Source organism: Vespa velutina, chromosome 6 (assembly GCF_912470025.1).
Source record: "Vespa velutina chromosome 6, iVesVel2.1, whole genome shotgun sequence".
In the NCBI taxonomy this organism is placed as follows: Eukaryota; Metazoa; Arthropoda; class Insecta; order Hymenoptera; family Vespidae; genus Vespa; species Vespa velutina.
Window position 1 is genome coordinate 3,754,799 of NC_062193.1, and position 17,601 is coordinate 3,772,399.

The 17,601-nt window shown below is 29.0% G+C and overlaps 4 protein-coding genes and 1 pseudogene across 16 annotated transcripts in view; 1 reads left to right on the forward strand and 4 right to left on the reverse strand.

Moving 5' to 3' along the window:
* The window catches only part of LOC124950092 (cytochrome P450 9e2-like), a 2,585-nt gene extending 713 nt beyond the window's left edge, over nucleotides 1-1,872 (reverse strand). The window contains exon 1 of the mRNA XM_047496294.1: nucleotides 1-1,872. This exon is cut by the window's left edge and continues 713 nt beyond it. Within this exon, the coding sequence (XP_047352250.1) occupies nucleotides 1-1,433 (1,433 nt within the window). The 5' untranslated portion in view covers nucleotides 1,434-1,872.
* Nucleotides 1-7,479, reverse strand: part of LOC124950090 (membralin) — a 60,244-nt gene extending 52,765 nt beyond the window's left edge. For 3 of the 8 annotated variants that reach the window (XM_047496289.1, XM_047496285.1, XM_047496292.1), the window contains exons 1-8: nucleotides 7,283-7,478; nucleotides 6,191-6,620; nucleotides 5,816-6,051; nucleotides 5,401-5,623; nucleotides 5,168-5,312; nucleotides 4,830-5,073; nucleotides 4,646-4,736; nucleotides 2,088-2,145 (exon numbers count right to left, since the gene is read on the reverse strand). In XM_047496289.1, the coding sequence (XP_047352245.1) occupies nucleotides 2,088-2,145; nucleotides 4,646-4,736; nucleotides 4,830-5,073; nucleotides 5,168-5,312; nucleotides 5,401-5,623; nucleotides 5,816-6,051; nucleotides 6,191-6,457 (1,264 nt within the window). In that variant the 5' untranslated portion in view covers nucleotides 6,458-6,620; nucleotides 7,283-7,478. Of the gene's footprint in view, nucleotides 1-2,087; nucleotides 2,146-4,645; nucleotides 4,737-4,829; nucleotides 5,074-5,167; nucleotides 5,313-5,400; nucleotides 5,624-5,815; nucleotides 6,052-6,190; nucleotides 6,621-7,282 lie in introns of all 8 variants that reach the window. The other 5 variants (XM_047496291.1, XM_047496290.1, XM_047496288.1 and 2 more) reach the window with 4 other exon arrangements.
* Nucleotides 7,480-9,624: 2,145 nt separating this feature from the next.
* LOC124950093 (probable splicing factor, arginine/serine-rich 7) lies at nucleotides 9,625-14,982 on the reverse strand. 5 transcript variants are annotated; one of them, XR_007101253.1, is made up of 4 exons: nucleotides 14,112-14,978; nucleotides 13,065-14,027; nucleotides 9,988-10,732; nucleotides 9,625-9,889 (listed from the first exon to the last, which is right to left on the reverse strand). XR_007101253.1 is itself a non-coding variant. In XM_047496296.1 (3 exons), the coding sequence occupies exons 1-3, from the start codon at nucleotides 14,431-14,433 to the stop codon at nucleotides 12,913-12,915; spliced, it is 1,356 nt and encodes a 451-aa protein (XP_047352252.1). In that variant the 5' UTR covers nucleotides 14,434-14,982; the 3' UTR covers nucleotides 11,572-12,912. The 5 variants fall into 5 exon arrangements, 4 of the variants coding, with proteins under 4 accessions (XP_047352252.1, XP_047352253.1, XP_047352254.1 ...); XM_047496296.1 differs by lacking the exons at nucleotides 9,625-9,889; nucleotides 9,988-10,732 and having other exon boundaries at nucleotides 11,572-13,520; nucleotides 13,602-14,027; nucleotides 14,112-14,982; XM_047496297.1 differs by lacking the exons at nucleotides 9,625-9,889; nucleotides 9,988-10,732 and adding an exon at nucleotides 11,572-12,238 and having other exon boundaries at nucleotides 14,112-14,974.
* On the forward strand, nucleotides 10,850-13,143 carry LOC124950190 (annotated as a pseudogene).
* A 66-nt stretch (nucleotides 14,983-15,048) lies between the features above and the next one.
* Nucleotides 15,049-17,546, reverse strand: LOC124950095 (FYVE, RhoGEF and PH domain-containing protein 4-like). 2 transcript variants are annotated; one of them, XM_047496308.1, is made up of 8 exons: nucleotides 17,004-17,546; nucleotides 16,815-16,945; nucleotides 16,524-16,745; nucleotides 16,264-16,450; nucleotides 15,775-16,187; nucleotides 15,571-15,708; nucleotides 15,347-15,493; nucleotides 15,049-15,248 (listed from the first exon to the last, which is right to left on the reverse strand). In XM_047496308.1, exons 1-8 carry the CDS (start codon nucleotides 17,113-17,115, stop codon nucleotides 15,090-15,092), a joined length of 1,509 nt encoding a protein of 502 aa, XP_047352264.1. In that variant the 5' UTR covers nucleotides 17,116-17,546; the 3' UTR covers nucleotides 15,049-15,089. The 2 variants fall into 2 exon arrangements, with proteins under 2 accessions (XP_047352264.1, XP_047352265.1); XM_047496309.1 differs by having other exon boundaries at nucleotides 17,157-17,545.
* Between the last annotated feature and the right edge of the window lie 55 nt (nucleotides 17,547-17,601).

Consider the following 17,601-nt stretch of genomic DNA (forward strand, 5'->3'; position numbering starts at 1 on the left):
ATAATAAATTTCTTAAGAATATTTACTATAACTATTTTCGTTTCCATCAAAGCGAAACGTTCACCAATACATCTTCTAGGACCCATGCCAAACGGTAAATAAGTATAAGGAATAATACTCTGTTTGTTTTCTTCGCTGAATCTTTCCGGATCGAATTTTTCCGGATCCGGGAAGTATTTTGGATCGTGATGAAAACCGAAAGATGGAATCCAAATTGATGTATCAGCCTCAATGATTATCTCTTTACCATTTGGTAAAGACGGAGGAATAACCGTACGTTTGGCACAAAGCCTATCGAGAAAAATGGCAGGAGGATATTTTCTTAATGTCTCGTTTATTATCATTTCCATGTATTCCATCTTAGAAAGTTCCTCGTAAGTGAGTTCACCATTGGTCCGAAGCAATACTTCGTCGATTTCCTGACGCAATCTATCTTGAATTTCTTGATGCACCGCCAATTCGTGTACCATAAAACACATCAATGTCGAAGACGTGTCAAAACCAGCCAAAAAGAAGATGAAAGCTTGAGCTACGATATCTTGGATATCCAAATTACTGGATTCTTTATCTCTTGCTTGCATAAGCAAATGAATCATGTCTGGTCTAATAATACCATTCTCGTCGCGTGCCTGTACGGTTTCGCGTACTATATCGTTGAAGAATTTAGCCGTAGATGGAGTTAAGAAGCCGATTCCTATTAATTTCATGAATTTAGGACAAGTACGCAATAAGGTGAACTTGATCGCGTTCAATAACCCATCGAATTTAGTTGATTCGACACCCTTTCGAAAAAATATATTATCCCTGTTCTTCATCGAATTCACCGAAATACCAAAAGCTACCGTCGCTATCACGTCGTTAGTATATCTTGTAAAAGCATCCTTCATTTCGATTTCCTTCGCTGCTTCCGGATGATCGACGAAATAATTCACGAATTCGTTCGAACATTTGGAAACGAGGTCGAACATAAATCTCATTTTACTCGCTGTAAAGGACGGGCTTAAAGTGTTCCTCATTTCCTTCCAACGTTCACCACGTAATGAGAAAATATTTTTACCGAAAATCGGATCTATAGTTTCGTCCACGAAACCACGATGATCAGGAAAATGATCGAATTGTTTCACCGTTATTTCCTTCAATAATTCAGGATCACGTATTATCAATAATGGCGTTGAAAAATCCATAGAACCCACGTATTTTGCATCTGGTAATGTCTTATATATTATTGTATTTAACTCTTGGAATGACCTTCGGCCAAATAAAACCGTCCAATTGAGTCCAAAAAAAGGATAATTTAGCGCCGTTGGTACACCCTTTTTCTTCCAATATGTAAATTGGAAATATATTAAAGAGATCGTTTTTATCGCTATAATCACGATCAAAGTAGTTAAAAGTATATAGAAACTGGAGGATGATGAAAAAGACAACTCCATTTTGACGGACGTCGAATAACAAACTACTGACAGCTCTCCAACGATAAGCTACACTGCTATGAATATGAAGACAACTTCGTCAGGGATTTTTATCTTTCTCTTGATCAAGAGAAGTAGAAGAGAAGGGGAACGGCAAAATAAGCGAGAGAGATAGAGAGAAAGAGAGAGAGAGATAAAAATATCTGACGTAACAGCTAAATAATCATTACGTCAGAATGCCGTTTATCTGTAATGATAGTTGCGATGCCACAGATCGTATTCCTTGTATTCTATTCTGAGCGAGATATGCACATATACAAACATTTGCTTTCAAAGTACAAATATATCTAAGATTAAACTATATTATTAAATTTTAATGGACCGAAGAGATCATGTCGGAATAATTAATACATAAGCATAACATAGTATTAATTATAAAATAGATGATTATTTAATAAAACAAAAAAGAAGACACAAAATCTATCTTACACATTAGAGACATGAAACAACTACGTCTTTTTCCTTTTTCTTTTATTTTTTTTTTTTTTGTTTTTTTTTTTTTTTCTACGCGAAAGAGATGATATATCTTCGACATTACGTTGAATAATAATAATAATAATAATAATAATAATAATAATAATAATAATAATAATAATAATAATAATTATCACTTACCGATAAAAACGAAGATCTGATGATGAGAATAACGAAGCAACATCGATATCGACACGGTCTGAAACAGTGACAAATATTCCGTCGTGAGAACATCAATATATGTAAATCGATCTCAGGATTCAAAAGAACAAAGAAAAAAAAAAAAATAGGAAAAGAAAATAAATAAAATGAGCCAAAAAGAAGTCGCGATTTTTTTCAAATTTCCTTTGTAAATAGAAAAGTGAAATATCTCAGCAATGTTCATCGACGAAATGATTTTCATCGATATATATGTATATATATATATATACATATATGTATATAATAATAAAATATTAAATAATGTATAATTTTTTAAATAATAAGTAATTATATATTTAATTATATATATAATTATATATATATATATATAATATATATATAAAACAAAAATCATTCTTTCTATCCTCAAAGGATCTTTACGAGCTGCATAAGCTGTAACGCACAGATTCCTCCTCCAGGCTTAATTCTTCCTTGTATAGTCGAGTTTAGTTCGAGCCCAGAGTTGTTTTCATTATGTAGGATACTATCTCGCGTTAGAATAGAAACGAAGTTAGAGAGAGAGAGAGAGAGAGAAAACACGTTAACCTTTACCGTACAACAGGGTCTGGATCGGGGGTTGGATTTGCTTCTGTTAATATTTCGTAGAGGCACAGTAGTTTCAACAGTAGCAAAGCGAGTTGGCGGCTCTGAGAAAGGTTTAGCATCGAGTAAATTGAAAAGCGGGACGGTCGCACTCGGTTACCGGGTTGAACGAATGATGCAATTGTATTTCGACCCGTAGAAATTGAAGTACCACCTGACACCCTACCGAAGATAATCTACTATCGAGCGATGCCCAATAACTGCAAACGAGGACGCATCCATCCCTTATCGAGAAATTCTGCTTGGAAAATTGTTATCGATCTCTTCTTCTTCTTCTTCTTCTTCTTTATCATCATCTTCTTTATCTTCTTTTTTTTTTGCTTCCTATTTCTCTTTTTTGATAATTGTCGATAATAAACATACGCCATATTGAAAATCAATATTCCATTGTTTTTAACGCACTCCCGTACATTATTTCTATTAATCTATAACCTATTTATAACCTATAATTACTATCTACTAACCTATAACATTTCTACAACTATCTCAATTGTCATTCGCACAATACAATTATACTCATACAATTCCTATTATTACAAATAACAAAATAAAATTATATTTATACTTATTAAAATAATCAATTAAACGTACGATACCACCGATCGTAAATAAAAACGATATTATCCTTAAAAAAAAAAAAAGAAGATCCTACTCTCTTCCTTCTTGATCGATTATAACAATCGATAACGAAGATTGCCGAACGAAGCCGAATAAGATGTATGTATGTCAAAAAATAACAATGGCCGCGTATGATATAAAAATTAATAAGGAAAATTAAAGGGATTTCGTAAAACGGTTAATGAACGGGATAAATTTTGAATGACGGCACAAGCATCGTATGCACATGACAGTACGAATATAGGTGTAATATATACAGCCAACGCGAGACAACAGTTCCGTGCACGTGACCATGTATACTGTGTAGAACGTTTGAGGAGTAAGGGAGGAAGGTGGTACATTCGAAGGCAAAGCACCTTTAAAGCGAATTCACGTGTAACAGCACGAGCGTAACTAGAACTCTCCCCCACCCCTCTCTCTCCACCCCTCCCTCCCCCATCCCTTTTCTGTTACTTCTCGGTTACTACAAATCGAAGCATTCGTAAGAGTCAATCCATACAATGGACGAAACTCGATGAAAATCTTTCAACTATGAATATACCTGAAATATATTAGATTTTTGATTCGTCAAAGATGGGAAAAGGAAAAATCTTCTTCTCTCAAATAATTCCGAAAGTTGAAGAAAAGAAATACATTAGAAGATCAAGCTGTATAATTAAAATTGATCCTAAACACGTCCGGAACGATTCAATTTGATTTTATGTCGATGAGAATTCCTAACAAATATTGTAATTCCGGTCATGAGATAACACGATGTATTTCATGACAATTTGATACAAAATTACCGGCCTGGGGCCACCACAACGAATATGATGCCCCCTAATAACGTTGATTTATACCACCGGTTCAACTCCAAAGGGATCGCTATGATGAGGACTGGGGAGGGTAGAAAGTCTATGTGCGAGTTGCCTCGCCGGGTGGTTAGTTTAAATTGATTGCCATATCCTTTTACACACCCTGCTCTATCGTGTAGGTAATCTGACGGAAAGGAATAACTCTGCATCGAAAACGTATACGTGAAAGTAAATTTAACTTGAGTCTTCGTACGGTATTACCTTTCCGAACGATACATCAAGAGCTCACTTTTGATGTCAAACGTCAACGTGCCATAGCGATCCGTCTCACGAAATGACAAAAAAAAAAGAAAGATACGAATAAAAAAAGATGTGACCCCTTCTATCATTTCATAAAAGAAATTAACAAAGATTCGCTTATTTACAGTATTAGTAAGAAATAGGAAGGACGATATTAAAGGTATACGTATAAATGATACTTACGAATACTAGCATGATAAAAAATGCAGCGAGATACGAAGTTTTTGCCATCCACATGCTAACGAAACGATAATGTTCACCGGTTACAACATTTCTAAAAGAAATGATAATAAAACGAATAGAAATTTATTTATTTCATATATGTATTTCTTAATAGATACTTATTACACTAAAATATTTTACTTACCTTAAGAAACCTTTATTATCTTCGTGCTCTGCTAATGTCTTAATACTTGCCATTAGCAGATCATCATAACCCAAGAATTCATCCAGTATTAATCTTGAAAATGCATCTCCAAAACATTTATCATTTACTGGATCCAACGTAACAATTTTCACTGGTATTTTTAATCTTTGTCGTGCAGCAGGTGATAATCTCAAAAAGCCATACTCCAAGGAATATTCCACAATATATCCATCCTCTGGAAGTACTAATAACAGATTAGTAATATCCAAAAGTAAATAAACATTTTATAGATATAGATATTTTTCTAAATCAGCATTAATAATTATATAAATATTTACCTGTTCTTGATACTTTCTCGACATCCGCAGAATGATCTTTTAAAGGCTGAATCACTTCGTCTTTATCAGATTCTTGTTCCAGCGTTGCATTATCCTGTTGTACATTTATCAGTTGTAATATGTCTAACATATGTTTAATTGATGTCTAAAATAACGTTGTACCGATATTGACAATTTCATTTAATACAAGTCTTTCATTTAAAAAAATCTCTTTTAAAAATTCTTAAGTATACCTCTGATCCGGGTCCATTCAATCCATTTAAAAATCCATTTAATGACGGGCTTCTCGTTGCATTCGTTGTACTTAAATTCGGATATTGCGTTTCTCCAAAAATTGTTGAACTCGTTATGTCCACACTTTTTATAGGTAAAGTAACATTTTCGTAGTTATCTTCATTAGACACATGAATTGTTTCTTGCCCCTCATCGACAGAAGATGGCTCGATATTTATAAACCTATTAAATAATTATTTACTATAAAATAAAAACAATCTACTATTTTATGATAAGGACAGAAATTATCATAAATTTAAATTAAGATTATTAAAAATTTTAAGATTATTTATAATATTTCAAACTTTATCATAATTAACATTGTATACATATGTTGTAATTTTTTTTTTTTTTTTTAATAACTATCATACTTACCCATCTTGTGTCAATATCCCTAAATCACTAGCCAAATCATCAATCTTTTCTTGTCGTAACTTTTCCTCTTTCGCATAACTTTTTTCTATGCTATAATCTTCGCCTCCATTTCTAAGAATTTCTACCCTTAATATACCGTCTCGTGGCCAATCATCTCTTATGTGTTCTAAACAATTTGTTGGTGCTCGCGAAAATACTATGTGAATATAAGTGAGTACAAAAAAAGCCAGTATTGCCTAAAAAAGAAAAATATATGTATATACATATATATATATATATGTACATATATATATATATACATCTGGAATCTATGAACCATTTCTCTTCTACATTATATTATAATATTTATCATTATTTTTCTTATAATATACTTACTTTTAACAAAACTATGAACTCTATAAATCTTCTAACAGGTCGCGGAAATGTTCGTGCATAAGCTAATGCAGCCTTGATGAAAACTGCATGAAATAATCTATCTCGCACATTAAATAATGGATTCTGATTATTATTATTCCTTGCAGTATTCATATTATTATTATTTAAAGCTGGTCCAATAACACCAGTGAAAGTACGATTATTATGTGCCACCGCGCCATTTTGATTATTAGATACTGAAGCAGTAGTAGTATCGGCTTGTGACATTGTAACAATAAGAAATTGTTTGATCTGTACCAACGATATAATTACGTGTAAGAATCAGTAATCAATATTCAAAGGATTTCCACATATGTTATATTTATATACGCTGTTAACAAATATTTATATAAGCTGTTTGACATTTCCCACTGATTGTAACGAACTTATCCTGAAACAAAAAAAAAAGAAAACAGATAAAATCTATTAATAATTATAAATTATAATATAACGCAAATTATCTAATTAATAGATTGCAATAAAAATTCACATAAACAAACTTCGTATACATATATAACCTGTAATATAATGAAGATAACATTTTTCATTTTATTTTACTTTAATAGGAATCGTTTTCTTTGATCGTCGATTATAACAATAATCTATCTTTAAAAAAAAATAAATTATAACAAAAAATGAAAGAATACAATTAAACTTAACCTGTAATGTATGATAAATGAACGAGATATGAATTATTTCCTTTCATCATACAAATAATAATATCTCGTTATTGTAATAAAAGCTATTTATAATAATCCAAATTAAATAAATAAATCTAATTTTTCTTGATATGAGTTCTATCAGATAAAATGTGCTCATGAGAAAAATTCGAATATTATATCATGAAAGAACGTTCAGTTACGTAATTAAATGTACAAAAAAGTTCTATTACAGAGCATTAAGAAGCATTATAAAAACGTTACATATTCCATATTGTTTTCTAAACATATTACAATTAAACTAAATCGATATTATATCCATAACATATGAGACTTTACTAATCTACCTATCGTTGTTCGAACAACTTTCTATAAAAAATCTGGCATACCATACCTTATTCAAAAATGAAGTAAAAATATCGTTATCTTATTTAAATCAATGTTTTTGTTTTTGTTTACGTTACTGCATCACTAATTTGCAGTTTTCTATTACAGTTATATTAACGAAGGTAATGCAATAATCATGAAATTGTCACTTTATCATCATGTTTTGATACCCGTCAGCTTACACTATTCCCATATACTAAATAGAATTAAGTAAGGAAATCTCTAGTAACATTTAGTGGACAATTTCTAATCGACACAAGCGCCATACGAAGAGGTCGATAATATAGGAAGTCGATGTTCGATCGATAACAACAGTTTAAAATCTCAATCTTTTCAATAATAATAAATAGCGACATATATGAATAAAAGCATTATTTACTTAAAATTCACGGACAATCAATAAAATTATACAGATCATTTATTATTATAAAATTGAAATAATTAATTTTTAGTTGGAGGATCGTTCATCATTCCTGCTTTTATAATGGTTTATGTCAACAATTAGTACAAGCATATTTATTAACCAATTTTAATGAACAAGATCTCATTTTAAAGATGAAGATTTAAGCGAATACATGGTTATTCGAATTCTTAAAAAAATTGTATTTTCTTTGAAAAAAATCGTGTAAAAAAGTGTTATTTCTACAAGAATAATTTATGTATAAAAATAAAGTTCTTCAAAAAATACAAAAAGGCCAAGTCCTGACTTAAATCTTCATCTTTGAAATGAGACTTTGTTCATGAAAATCAGTTAAGAATTACGTCTGGACCCGCTGTTGACGTAAACATTGTTTTCGATATTCTTCATGGAAAAAAAAATTTTGTATAATAGCGCACATTGATCTAATCGGCAAAAACGTTAGAGTAGTGTGCGATTTGTTTCCGTAAACTAGACAATTTTTTTCTTGTTTACTATGCTCATATTTGCCAGATCATTCGAAAGTAGTTGCTTTCTAAATGAGAAAACTTAAAAATTAATATTTTCTGTAATTACAGATTTACTTAAACAATATAGAAGTACGCAAAGTTCAGTAAACTAATATTTAAACGATAGTACATTCGCTCAAACATTAAAAAGATCATATCGCGCGAAAAACTTGAAACAATTCTAATTTAAAATATCAATACTATAAAATTTTATAATTATTTAAACAATTCATAATGTACTCAAAGTATAATTAGATAATAATTAAACAATTTTATATTCCGTAAAACGTCGCATAGTTCGAAAGAATTTGAACTTAAATTATTTTTCTTTCAGCGTGCATCGATCGTTTAATGTCAACAAGAAAGAACATTTGAAGGACTGTACGAGTTATCACGTCAGTTTCCTCTCGTACTCCAAGGACTAAATGCCGAAATTCTCTTTTTGTACAGCTATGTTTAATAATCTTGTAGATTTGATAACTTTATAATTATTTAAATAATTTACAATGCACTTGGAGTACGATGAGGTAATAATTAAACAATATTACATTCTATAAAGCACATCCAAAATTACATTTACTGAAACATAGATTTATACACGGAAACGATGATTTTAAAATTTATATATACAAGAAATAGATTTTGAAATCATTAATAAATAAGATTATTTTACTAATATTTAAACAATAGAACATTCCTAGCAACATTACAAAGATTGTAAGACACGATCAATATGCACGCAATTTCTCATCGAGGGATGGATTCATCATCGATAGATCAACCTATCAGCATGGATTCATCGTCTAAGGCCAAGATTCAGTATCAAAGAATTAGATCTTTATAGGAAAGTTTAGAAATTTTTCCGCACTAGATGTGTAAGATATCTTTTCTTATTGCGTATTTTTTGACGGGCAGATACGTGAGTGTTTGCAGACGCGAAATTAAGTCCTATCGAAAATTGCGCTTTGATTTTTTATATATCAAAAGCACGACCGATCGTGTTTATTAATCCGTTATATCTGAAGCTGACGGTGTCGGACGGTGAAATTATCCATAAGCGAAGTCTCACCCTTGTCCTGTTAGTTAAGAAGCCTAAAGCTCCCGAAGCGGAAAAGCATCTCGGTACGTGGATTTTAGAATAGAGTCTACCATTAGCCCCGTGGATCTTCACATCCAGCAATCTTCACACGGTGAAGTCTGAGTCGATATTACTTGCGGTATATATAATTTTAAACATAGATCATACGTAAATATATGTTATATCGTAAGTACCATCGAGCGCATAGCTACATATTTTCATACGTTTTCAAAATCTTTTCTTTCTAATTCCGACTGAACATTAAAGTATTTATATTTTATATTGTTCAATAAATAAAATATATTAGATATAGTAAAATTCTAAAATAATTTTTTAGAGATATCTAATGAAAAATTCTAATTTCTTTATTATTCTCATTGATTCTTATTTAATTTTTATATTTACTCTTATTTACATTTTTTGAATTAAATATTATCTATTGTACTTAAACTCCCAATCATATCTACATATTTCAAAATTTAAAATATGCATCACCGATCTTCTTTCTACTTTTCTTATTATTATCTTTTATTTCTTATGTATTTCATCACAAGTAATAGCGAGCTAATGACTGCTTAAATACGGTGTATCATATTTGTATTAGTTTAACTAGAAAGAAAAAATATAAAATTTATACAATTAATAAGCACTTATCAATTAATCTATCTTCAGAGAAATATAATTTGGCATATAATCTTTTTTCTTACTTTTATCAGAAGTACTATTATTTTTATTACATATATAAAAATTTCTTTAACACGCTAACTTTCGATTGTTAAGTTATGCTCGAAAGGGATATAACCTACATAAGTTTATAGATCGGCGATACAATAGGAGCATAGTGGTGATATAGTTTGTCCTTATTGCGTTCGTAGTTCATATTTTGTCCATACCTGTCGCTGAAGTTATATACGTTAAAAGATGAAAAGTAATAAACAGTTGAGTTTGCATTAACCAATCGTTACGCGTTAAATAAAAACCGCGTAAATATAAATCTACACATGAATTTATCTGATATTGAATGCTAGTTATTAATTCATGATTTTGATGAATATATATATATATATATATATATATATATATATATATATATATACTTTCAGCATATTCGACATATATTTTTTAAATAAAATGAAATATCGTACTGTCGTATAAAGCTTCTTTAATGCTTTTGTTATTAGCCGGATAGAAAATCAAGTTAAGATTATAAAAATCCTTTGACTTAGTCAAGGGATATTTCAATAATCAAAGAATATTTCATTATATTATTACCTAAATAGTTTTTACTGTTTATATTAACACTCAAAATGGAATTATTTGATGTTGGAATTGATAGATTAGAAGATTTTCCATCGCGATATTTGCCCCCTAAGTGTTATTTGATATCGTAGAAGTCCTTTTCATTACAGTTCTTCTTCTTATATTAATACCATTTGTTTCTATTTTCGCAGGCTATAGCAAAAAACGTGTGAGTATTAATTAATGTAACTTAAAATCAAAATTTGCAATTTTATTTAACACTCGTGATAAAAAAAAAAGTAAATAATATAATTATATACAATTTGTTTCATGCTATCAAAGTATTTACGTTACCATAAAAACTTGCATTAGTGTAACAATTGGATGCTTTTTGATTGATAAGATTATTTCCTGTAATTTATAAATATATATATATATTTTTTTTTTGACTAATATTTATATCATTCAAAACAAATTTTTCAGTGGAAAACTCTGATATCAAGAATGGAAAATTTGTATTGTAGAAACTATCATACCTTATAAAGCTGGAAATAACGCAGATATAAATTCAGTAACTAGTATAAAAATAAGTTTGAGGTCAGTTAATATTACTTTGAAAGATATGAGGTATAATCTATGCAGATCATCCCTTCTACTTATATATATATATGTATAAATAATGTATTATATATATATATTACATATATATATAATATATTATATATTTATATATATATAGTATATATGTTAGAATGAATATACAAATACATTTATAGGAAAAAATGAAAAAAAAATGGAGTATTATCAAATGAAATTATTAAATATAATGAAATATTTCCATGGACATAGGGTCAGGGCAAACTTGGATATGGACCTTATAGTTTGTACTTTTTTCTTGGCAATATGTACATTATTCAAATAGACTTCTATAAAGAAGTCTACGAGGTGCTCCAAAAAGAGGTTTACCTATTCCAATCTTATGGGTTGTAGAATATTTTGCTATTGATGGGGAAGGTATATGATTTGGTAGATTTTATCGAACTGCCAGGTGGTACTGTCATATCTTATTATGGTTTGTATATATAATACGTATAAAATACTCATTAATGCTTTTGTACACAATTATTTATAAGAACAATAAATTGTTATATTTAATTTTTTATGGATGTCTTATATTAAATTTACTGTCTTAATTCACAGGACTGCGTTTAGTTGCTGAATAATGTCAAATATAATGTTGCAATTTGTAAGCTGATACACAGCTTATTTAATTGGAATAGTTGATGGATTACAAATACTAACTTATAACTTATGGGTCTTTATACATAATAAAACTCCACTTATTATACCTTTTGAAAATGGATTTTTAACATTGCATTTTGGTATACATTTTTGGATGTCTTTTGCAAGTGGTAAGAATTGTTTGTTGCACATCTTTATCTTATTTAAACTATATCTTTTAAAATTAAACTTTCTTTTTAATAAATCAAAACTTAATTCATTATTAATTTAACCATATAGGTATTTTTTGTATTATTTTGGCTTTAATAATAATATTCATGGATCTACGATATACGGATAATCTACCCGAATTTCTTGGAATGGATCCACTTGATCAATACGATGAATATTTACTAAGTAAGTTTGATATCATGTATAAGAGTATTGCTAATGTTAAATTAATAATTTATTTCTGATTAGGCCCCAATGAAGTAAAAACTATAACACAAAATAAAAAAATAGTAGATAATACATCGGAAATGGCTTTTATATCAAATACTAATTTATCAATGAGAAATAATAGCATGGCAAATAACAATATATACTTTTCCATAAAATTTTAAATGGAATTCATCTACAGTACAAGCAAAAAATTGTTTTAATATAATGATTAAATATGGTTTCATTCTATATAGCTGTTAATGAAAAGACGATCAAGTATAATAAAACAAGTTCAAAAAGATCGTTTTCGTAAACCAGTTCCAGTAAAACTTGAGAAATATGAAAATGTAACAGTTTATGAAAATCCATCTATAGCAAAATAAATATTTAAATATATACCTCTATCGATACAATAGCATTTATTACTGTAATGGAAACGTAATTTTGAAGTATATGAAAACTAAAAAAATACATATAAAACAACAAGAAATGATTTATAGCAAGGAATGAATTACAAAAGCTATAATTAGTAGCAAGCAAAAATTAACATTAAAATAACTAATGTTTCTTATTTTTTTTCCAAATAAACGTGTAATAACATATGAATGAGATATGTTTTTATAACTTTGAATAATATGCTTACTGTACAGATAAATTACGTCTTATTATATAAATTGAAGTTAACCAAATAATCAGAAAATAAAAATAAGTGTTCATTAGAATTTGAAAATTTAAGATACGGATTCCTTATCCTTATTTTCATTATTTTCAGATGCAACTCTATTCTTTTCGTCTGACTTTGATTCTTTCTCTGACTTTTTTTCCTTACTTGATTTCTTTTCGCTTTTTTCCTTATCACCTTTATCCCCATCATTTTTCTTACCGTTATCAGATTTATCCTTACTTCTATCTTTATCTTTATCCTTGTATTTATCAGAATATCTAGATTTAGATGACCTAGATTTTGATTTAGATCTGGAACGCCTAGATTTCGATTTAGAACGTTTACTACGGGAGTGAGAACGACTTCTACGCCGTAGAGATCTTTTTCTACGATCTCTAGATCTAGATCTTGATCTACGTGATCTTGACCTTCTAGATCGTGACCGAGAACGATGACGACTACGAGAGCTACTTCTTCTCCGTGAAGGTGACTTTCTTCTACGTTCTTTGGATCGAGAACGTTTTGAACGAGATCTGGATCTACGTCGATGTCGCGAACGAGATCTCTTCCGTGATCTTGAACGTCTACTGCGACCACGGGATCTAGATCTCGACTTTCGACTACGGGAACCGCTGCGACTTCGTTTGTCTTTTGAAAGCATACCAATCATTGGATCTATAGCAGCAGAAATCAAATTGTGAGCTTCTTTGACACGTGACATAGCTTCTTCTATTTCTTTCTGAGCTGCTTCATTACTTTTTGCTTCTGGTTTAGCTATTGCTTGTGTCGAATGATAAATCTTTATATGTCTATCGCCAAGCATTTTTCCATTTAATAATAATGCAGAAACCACTGCTCCTTGTTCCGTAAGTTCCACTAATGCATAGTGATCTGTATCAGAATCTCTTGTACAAAGGCGTAAGTACTTAATCTCAACGTTGTTATTACTGAAAAAATCTAGCAATTGTTCAGCCGTCGTAGAAGCATCTAAATTAGCTATTACTAGTGTTCTCCTAATTTCCTCAATTCGTCTACTATCTAAATGGCCAGGCAAATGTGGATAAGGCGGTAATCCATGAGCTTCTAATTTAGGGTCCATTGTTGTAATTACATGATTCGGAGGAATACCTTCGATTGCATTTACAACATTTGGTGGAAGCTTTGGTTCAGAAGGATATAGACCTAAAAAAAAAAAGAAGTAACACATTTGTTTAACACGTAAAAATAAAAATACACAATACTAATTATTAATTTCTAACTACTTACCTGGTACAACTGTACCATTGTTAGTTAACTCAAGAGCACGCTGTTCATCTGGAATATCTCCATTTTGATAAGGAATTACTATCAATGCTCGATCAATGAATACAGTATTCGTCATGTGTTGAGCAACTGCAACACATCCTTGATCGTGAAATTTAACGTAACAAATACGCGATTGTACAGGTACTGCTACATCTCTTATAGTGGGATATAATCTAATATCTTCAATCTTTCCTAAGTAACCAAATAAAGTTTGCATTTGATCTTTAGTTGCTTGGGGTGCAATGTTTGTCACTTGTACCACTTTTGTTGAACCAACCGCCATAATTATATTGTTTTATACAGTAGATATAAAGATTATATACTGAAATAATTCTACATGAGTGAAAACCGCCAATATTACTACGTTCTCTTCTTCGAACGTAAGCACGAAGATTTCAATAAATGAAGTAGTATAAAATTTATTGTTATACCTTATTTCTTCCTTTCTTTTTGTTTGTTTGTTTTTTTCTTTTATTTTAAAATATTTACACTCGTTAAAGCTTACAATTGTTCACAATAAAATATTTTTCGATACAACCTCAGTTCCATTTTTACTTGATGAGAAAGATGGGACGCGAGGTTACGCTTTCGGTGCGCCATCTACTGACTAATAGATCGAATTATTAACTCCCTCTACGAATTGATTTCTCTTACTTTTCAAACACTATTCTAATGTATATAATATCGTATCGAATATATATCAAAATATAATTTACTGATATGCTACAAATATACTGTCTTTGGAATGTTCTTTTCATCATTTTTTTATAAATGCTAATGAGTATAGTATAGTATAGTAAAGTATAGAAATATAGTAATTTTTTTAAAAAACAAAAAAAAATATAAAAATTAAAATGTTTAAATTACTAAAATTTTTAAAATGTATTATAAACTCCTCATCTATATATTACAATTCATTATTAAAAGAATATAAAAATGCTATCTGTATCTAAAAATATTTTGTATGGATGAGCTAACATATGAAAAAAATTCACAAATATTTTTGAATACTAATGATAAATAATGCATAGAATCTGAATTGTTCAAATACGATACTGACATATCTGAACTTTCCATAAAGCAAATTTCTGATGTATCCTAAAAAAATGAAAACAAAAAAAAGAAAAATTTGTATAATAATATTATAAAGAACTTAAATATTTATACATATGTTTCTTAAATTATTTTTGTTAAACCTTGTCCATAGGAATCCCTGTAGAAATATCATGTTTAAATCTCTTTAATTTTCTATTTAATCGAAAACAATTCTCTTGTTGTTCTTCCATTTCATTTTCTTGATTTTCCTTCTCAAAATACATTATATTCGATGGATTCAATTGAACCTATTTATTATTAAAGAAAAGATTTATTTAATCAAATCAATATACTTAAATCAAAATAATGAATAATTAAGCCCTACATCTTTTGTATTTTTTGTTCTTTTTCGTTTGATGTATCTTTCTTGTAAATCCTCAGATGGAAATAAATTTATATTTTTATGTCTCAGTGGTTGCCTTGAACTACTATCTTTCCTCAAAGTTTGTCTACATTCCGTATACTACAAACACGAATGAATTGAAGTTAGATTGTATTATAAAAATAAATGATTACATGAGAATAATACCTTTTCAATGGCTTTTTGTAATAATTGTATCCAAGAGTTGCTGTCACCATTTTCTGAATATAAAAAGAGCATTTCTTCTAAGCATGTAACACGAAAAAGTCCACCACTTAAGACACTTTCTACTTTACACTTATTTAAGGGAAGTACACAACGTACAGTCAATGAACTATCTGGTTTTCCCTTACAATATAATAAAGTATCATTTAAAAGTACAAAATATCTTCTATAAGCAGTATCGCCATTCCTTGAAACTCTCATTAATGTTCCTTGCTTAATTAATTTTCTTCCAGGCTTTACTAAATTAACTCCATTTACAATACACTTTTGAAGCATCAATAATCTTTGAATATCTTCATTCTCGGCAACTAAATTATTAATATGTACTGCAGCTTTTTCAACTTCTACTAAACATGCTGTACAAAAAATGACATTTTAATAAAAATATATATAATAATCACATCATAATTATGAATATAAATAATTTATTACCTTGTAAAAGATTATACTCTTTGTGTTTATTAGGAGTATGTTGTAGAACTTCTTTCAAAAGTAATTTATATCTTGGTACTCTCTGTATCGGAGTAATTAATAATGAAGACAACGATTTTCCAACTTCTGGTCTTGTTTCTTGTTTGCTTATGAAATTTTTAAAAGAAGGATCCTTCTCTTGAGTAACCTGTAAAAAAGATAAAGATTTTTATTAAATAACCATTTACTTGTTCAATATAAAAGTAAACACATTTGAGTACCTGTAAAAGTGTTGACACTTGTTCATAATCGTATGCATAAACAGAATATAACTTAAAAAATGGTGCAAGCTTATAAAATGCTCCAGAAATGTTTTCAGTATCTTGTTTTAATTCCTTAATTAATTCTCCACTAATGTTATATAATGTTTTTATATTTTCAAGCAATGTATTTAATATTATATGATTTACCAATTTCTTTTCAATGATTGGTTGTAAAAAAAACTGAAAAATATTATTATTAAATTTTAATGTACAATACATTATCTATAAACTATAAAATAAGTTAAAGACCTCCATTAATATTTCTAACTGTTGTAAATATGTGACCTCTGTTGTTAAAATTTCTTGTATAGCTTGGAGTCGCAAACGCTTTTCTCTTTCAGCTCTATTTCTCACGTCATCTTCATTAAGAGCATTTAAAACTGAAAATAATAAATTAAGTTAGCTCATTATAAACATAACATTTAGCAATAATTATACCTTTCATACGTGATTTCATGCTCAGTGCATTTTTGTTAGTAATAATATTCTTCAATTCAGAACTAAGATTATTATGTGGTGATCTTGGAGAATTCATTTCTTTAATGTACATATATTTTTCCTTATTTAATATTTATAAATAATTATACACACATAAATAAAACAATTCATCTGGATCCTATATAATTATTGTCAAAATATAATTGTATTAAAAAGATTGTGAAGAAATCTTATTCAAATTTAAACAAGAATGAAAAATCTTCATTTGTTCTATACGATAAAAGAATTTTCTTAAGTATTACTAGTCTACTTAAAAATAGATAAAACGGTAAAGGTATTTAATCATATGCTGCAGTTAAAATTTGAAAGAGTCAACAGAACTCAGATGTACCCAGTGATGCAAACAATACATCAAGAGATTTCCCTAGAAATAGAATGTAGCTAGTGAAAAGAATTTTCATTCGTGATTCAGAAAAAACCTTCAAAAGGTAGATATTGATGCAATTATTGTTAATAATATTTTAAGATTTTATCTAAATTCGAAGAGATTAATTAACGTTTTGCAATAATTATTTTATTTACATATTTCAAATATATT

Coding starts and splice junctions, on each gene's coding strand:
- LOC124950093 (XM_047496295.1), bottom strand. CDS start 14,433: ATGGCGGTTGGTTCAACAAAAGTGGTACAAGTGACAAACATTGCACCC. Junction 14,028..14,111: donor CAATGGTACAGTTGTACCAG/GTAAGTAGTTAG, acceptor TTTTTTTTTTAG/GTCTATATCCTTCTGAACCA.
- LOC124950095 (XM_047496308.1), bottom strand. CDS start 17,115: ATGTACATTAAAGAAATGAATTCTCCAAGATCACCACATAATAATCTT. Junction 16,946..17,003: donor CATGAAATCACGTATGAAAG/GTATAATTATTG, acceptor TATTATTTTCAG/TTTTAAATGCTCTTAATGAA. Junction 16,451..16,523: donor AAGTGTCAACACTTTTACAG/GTACTCAAATGT, acceptor TCTTTTTTACAG/GTTACTCAAGAGAAGGATCC.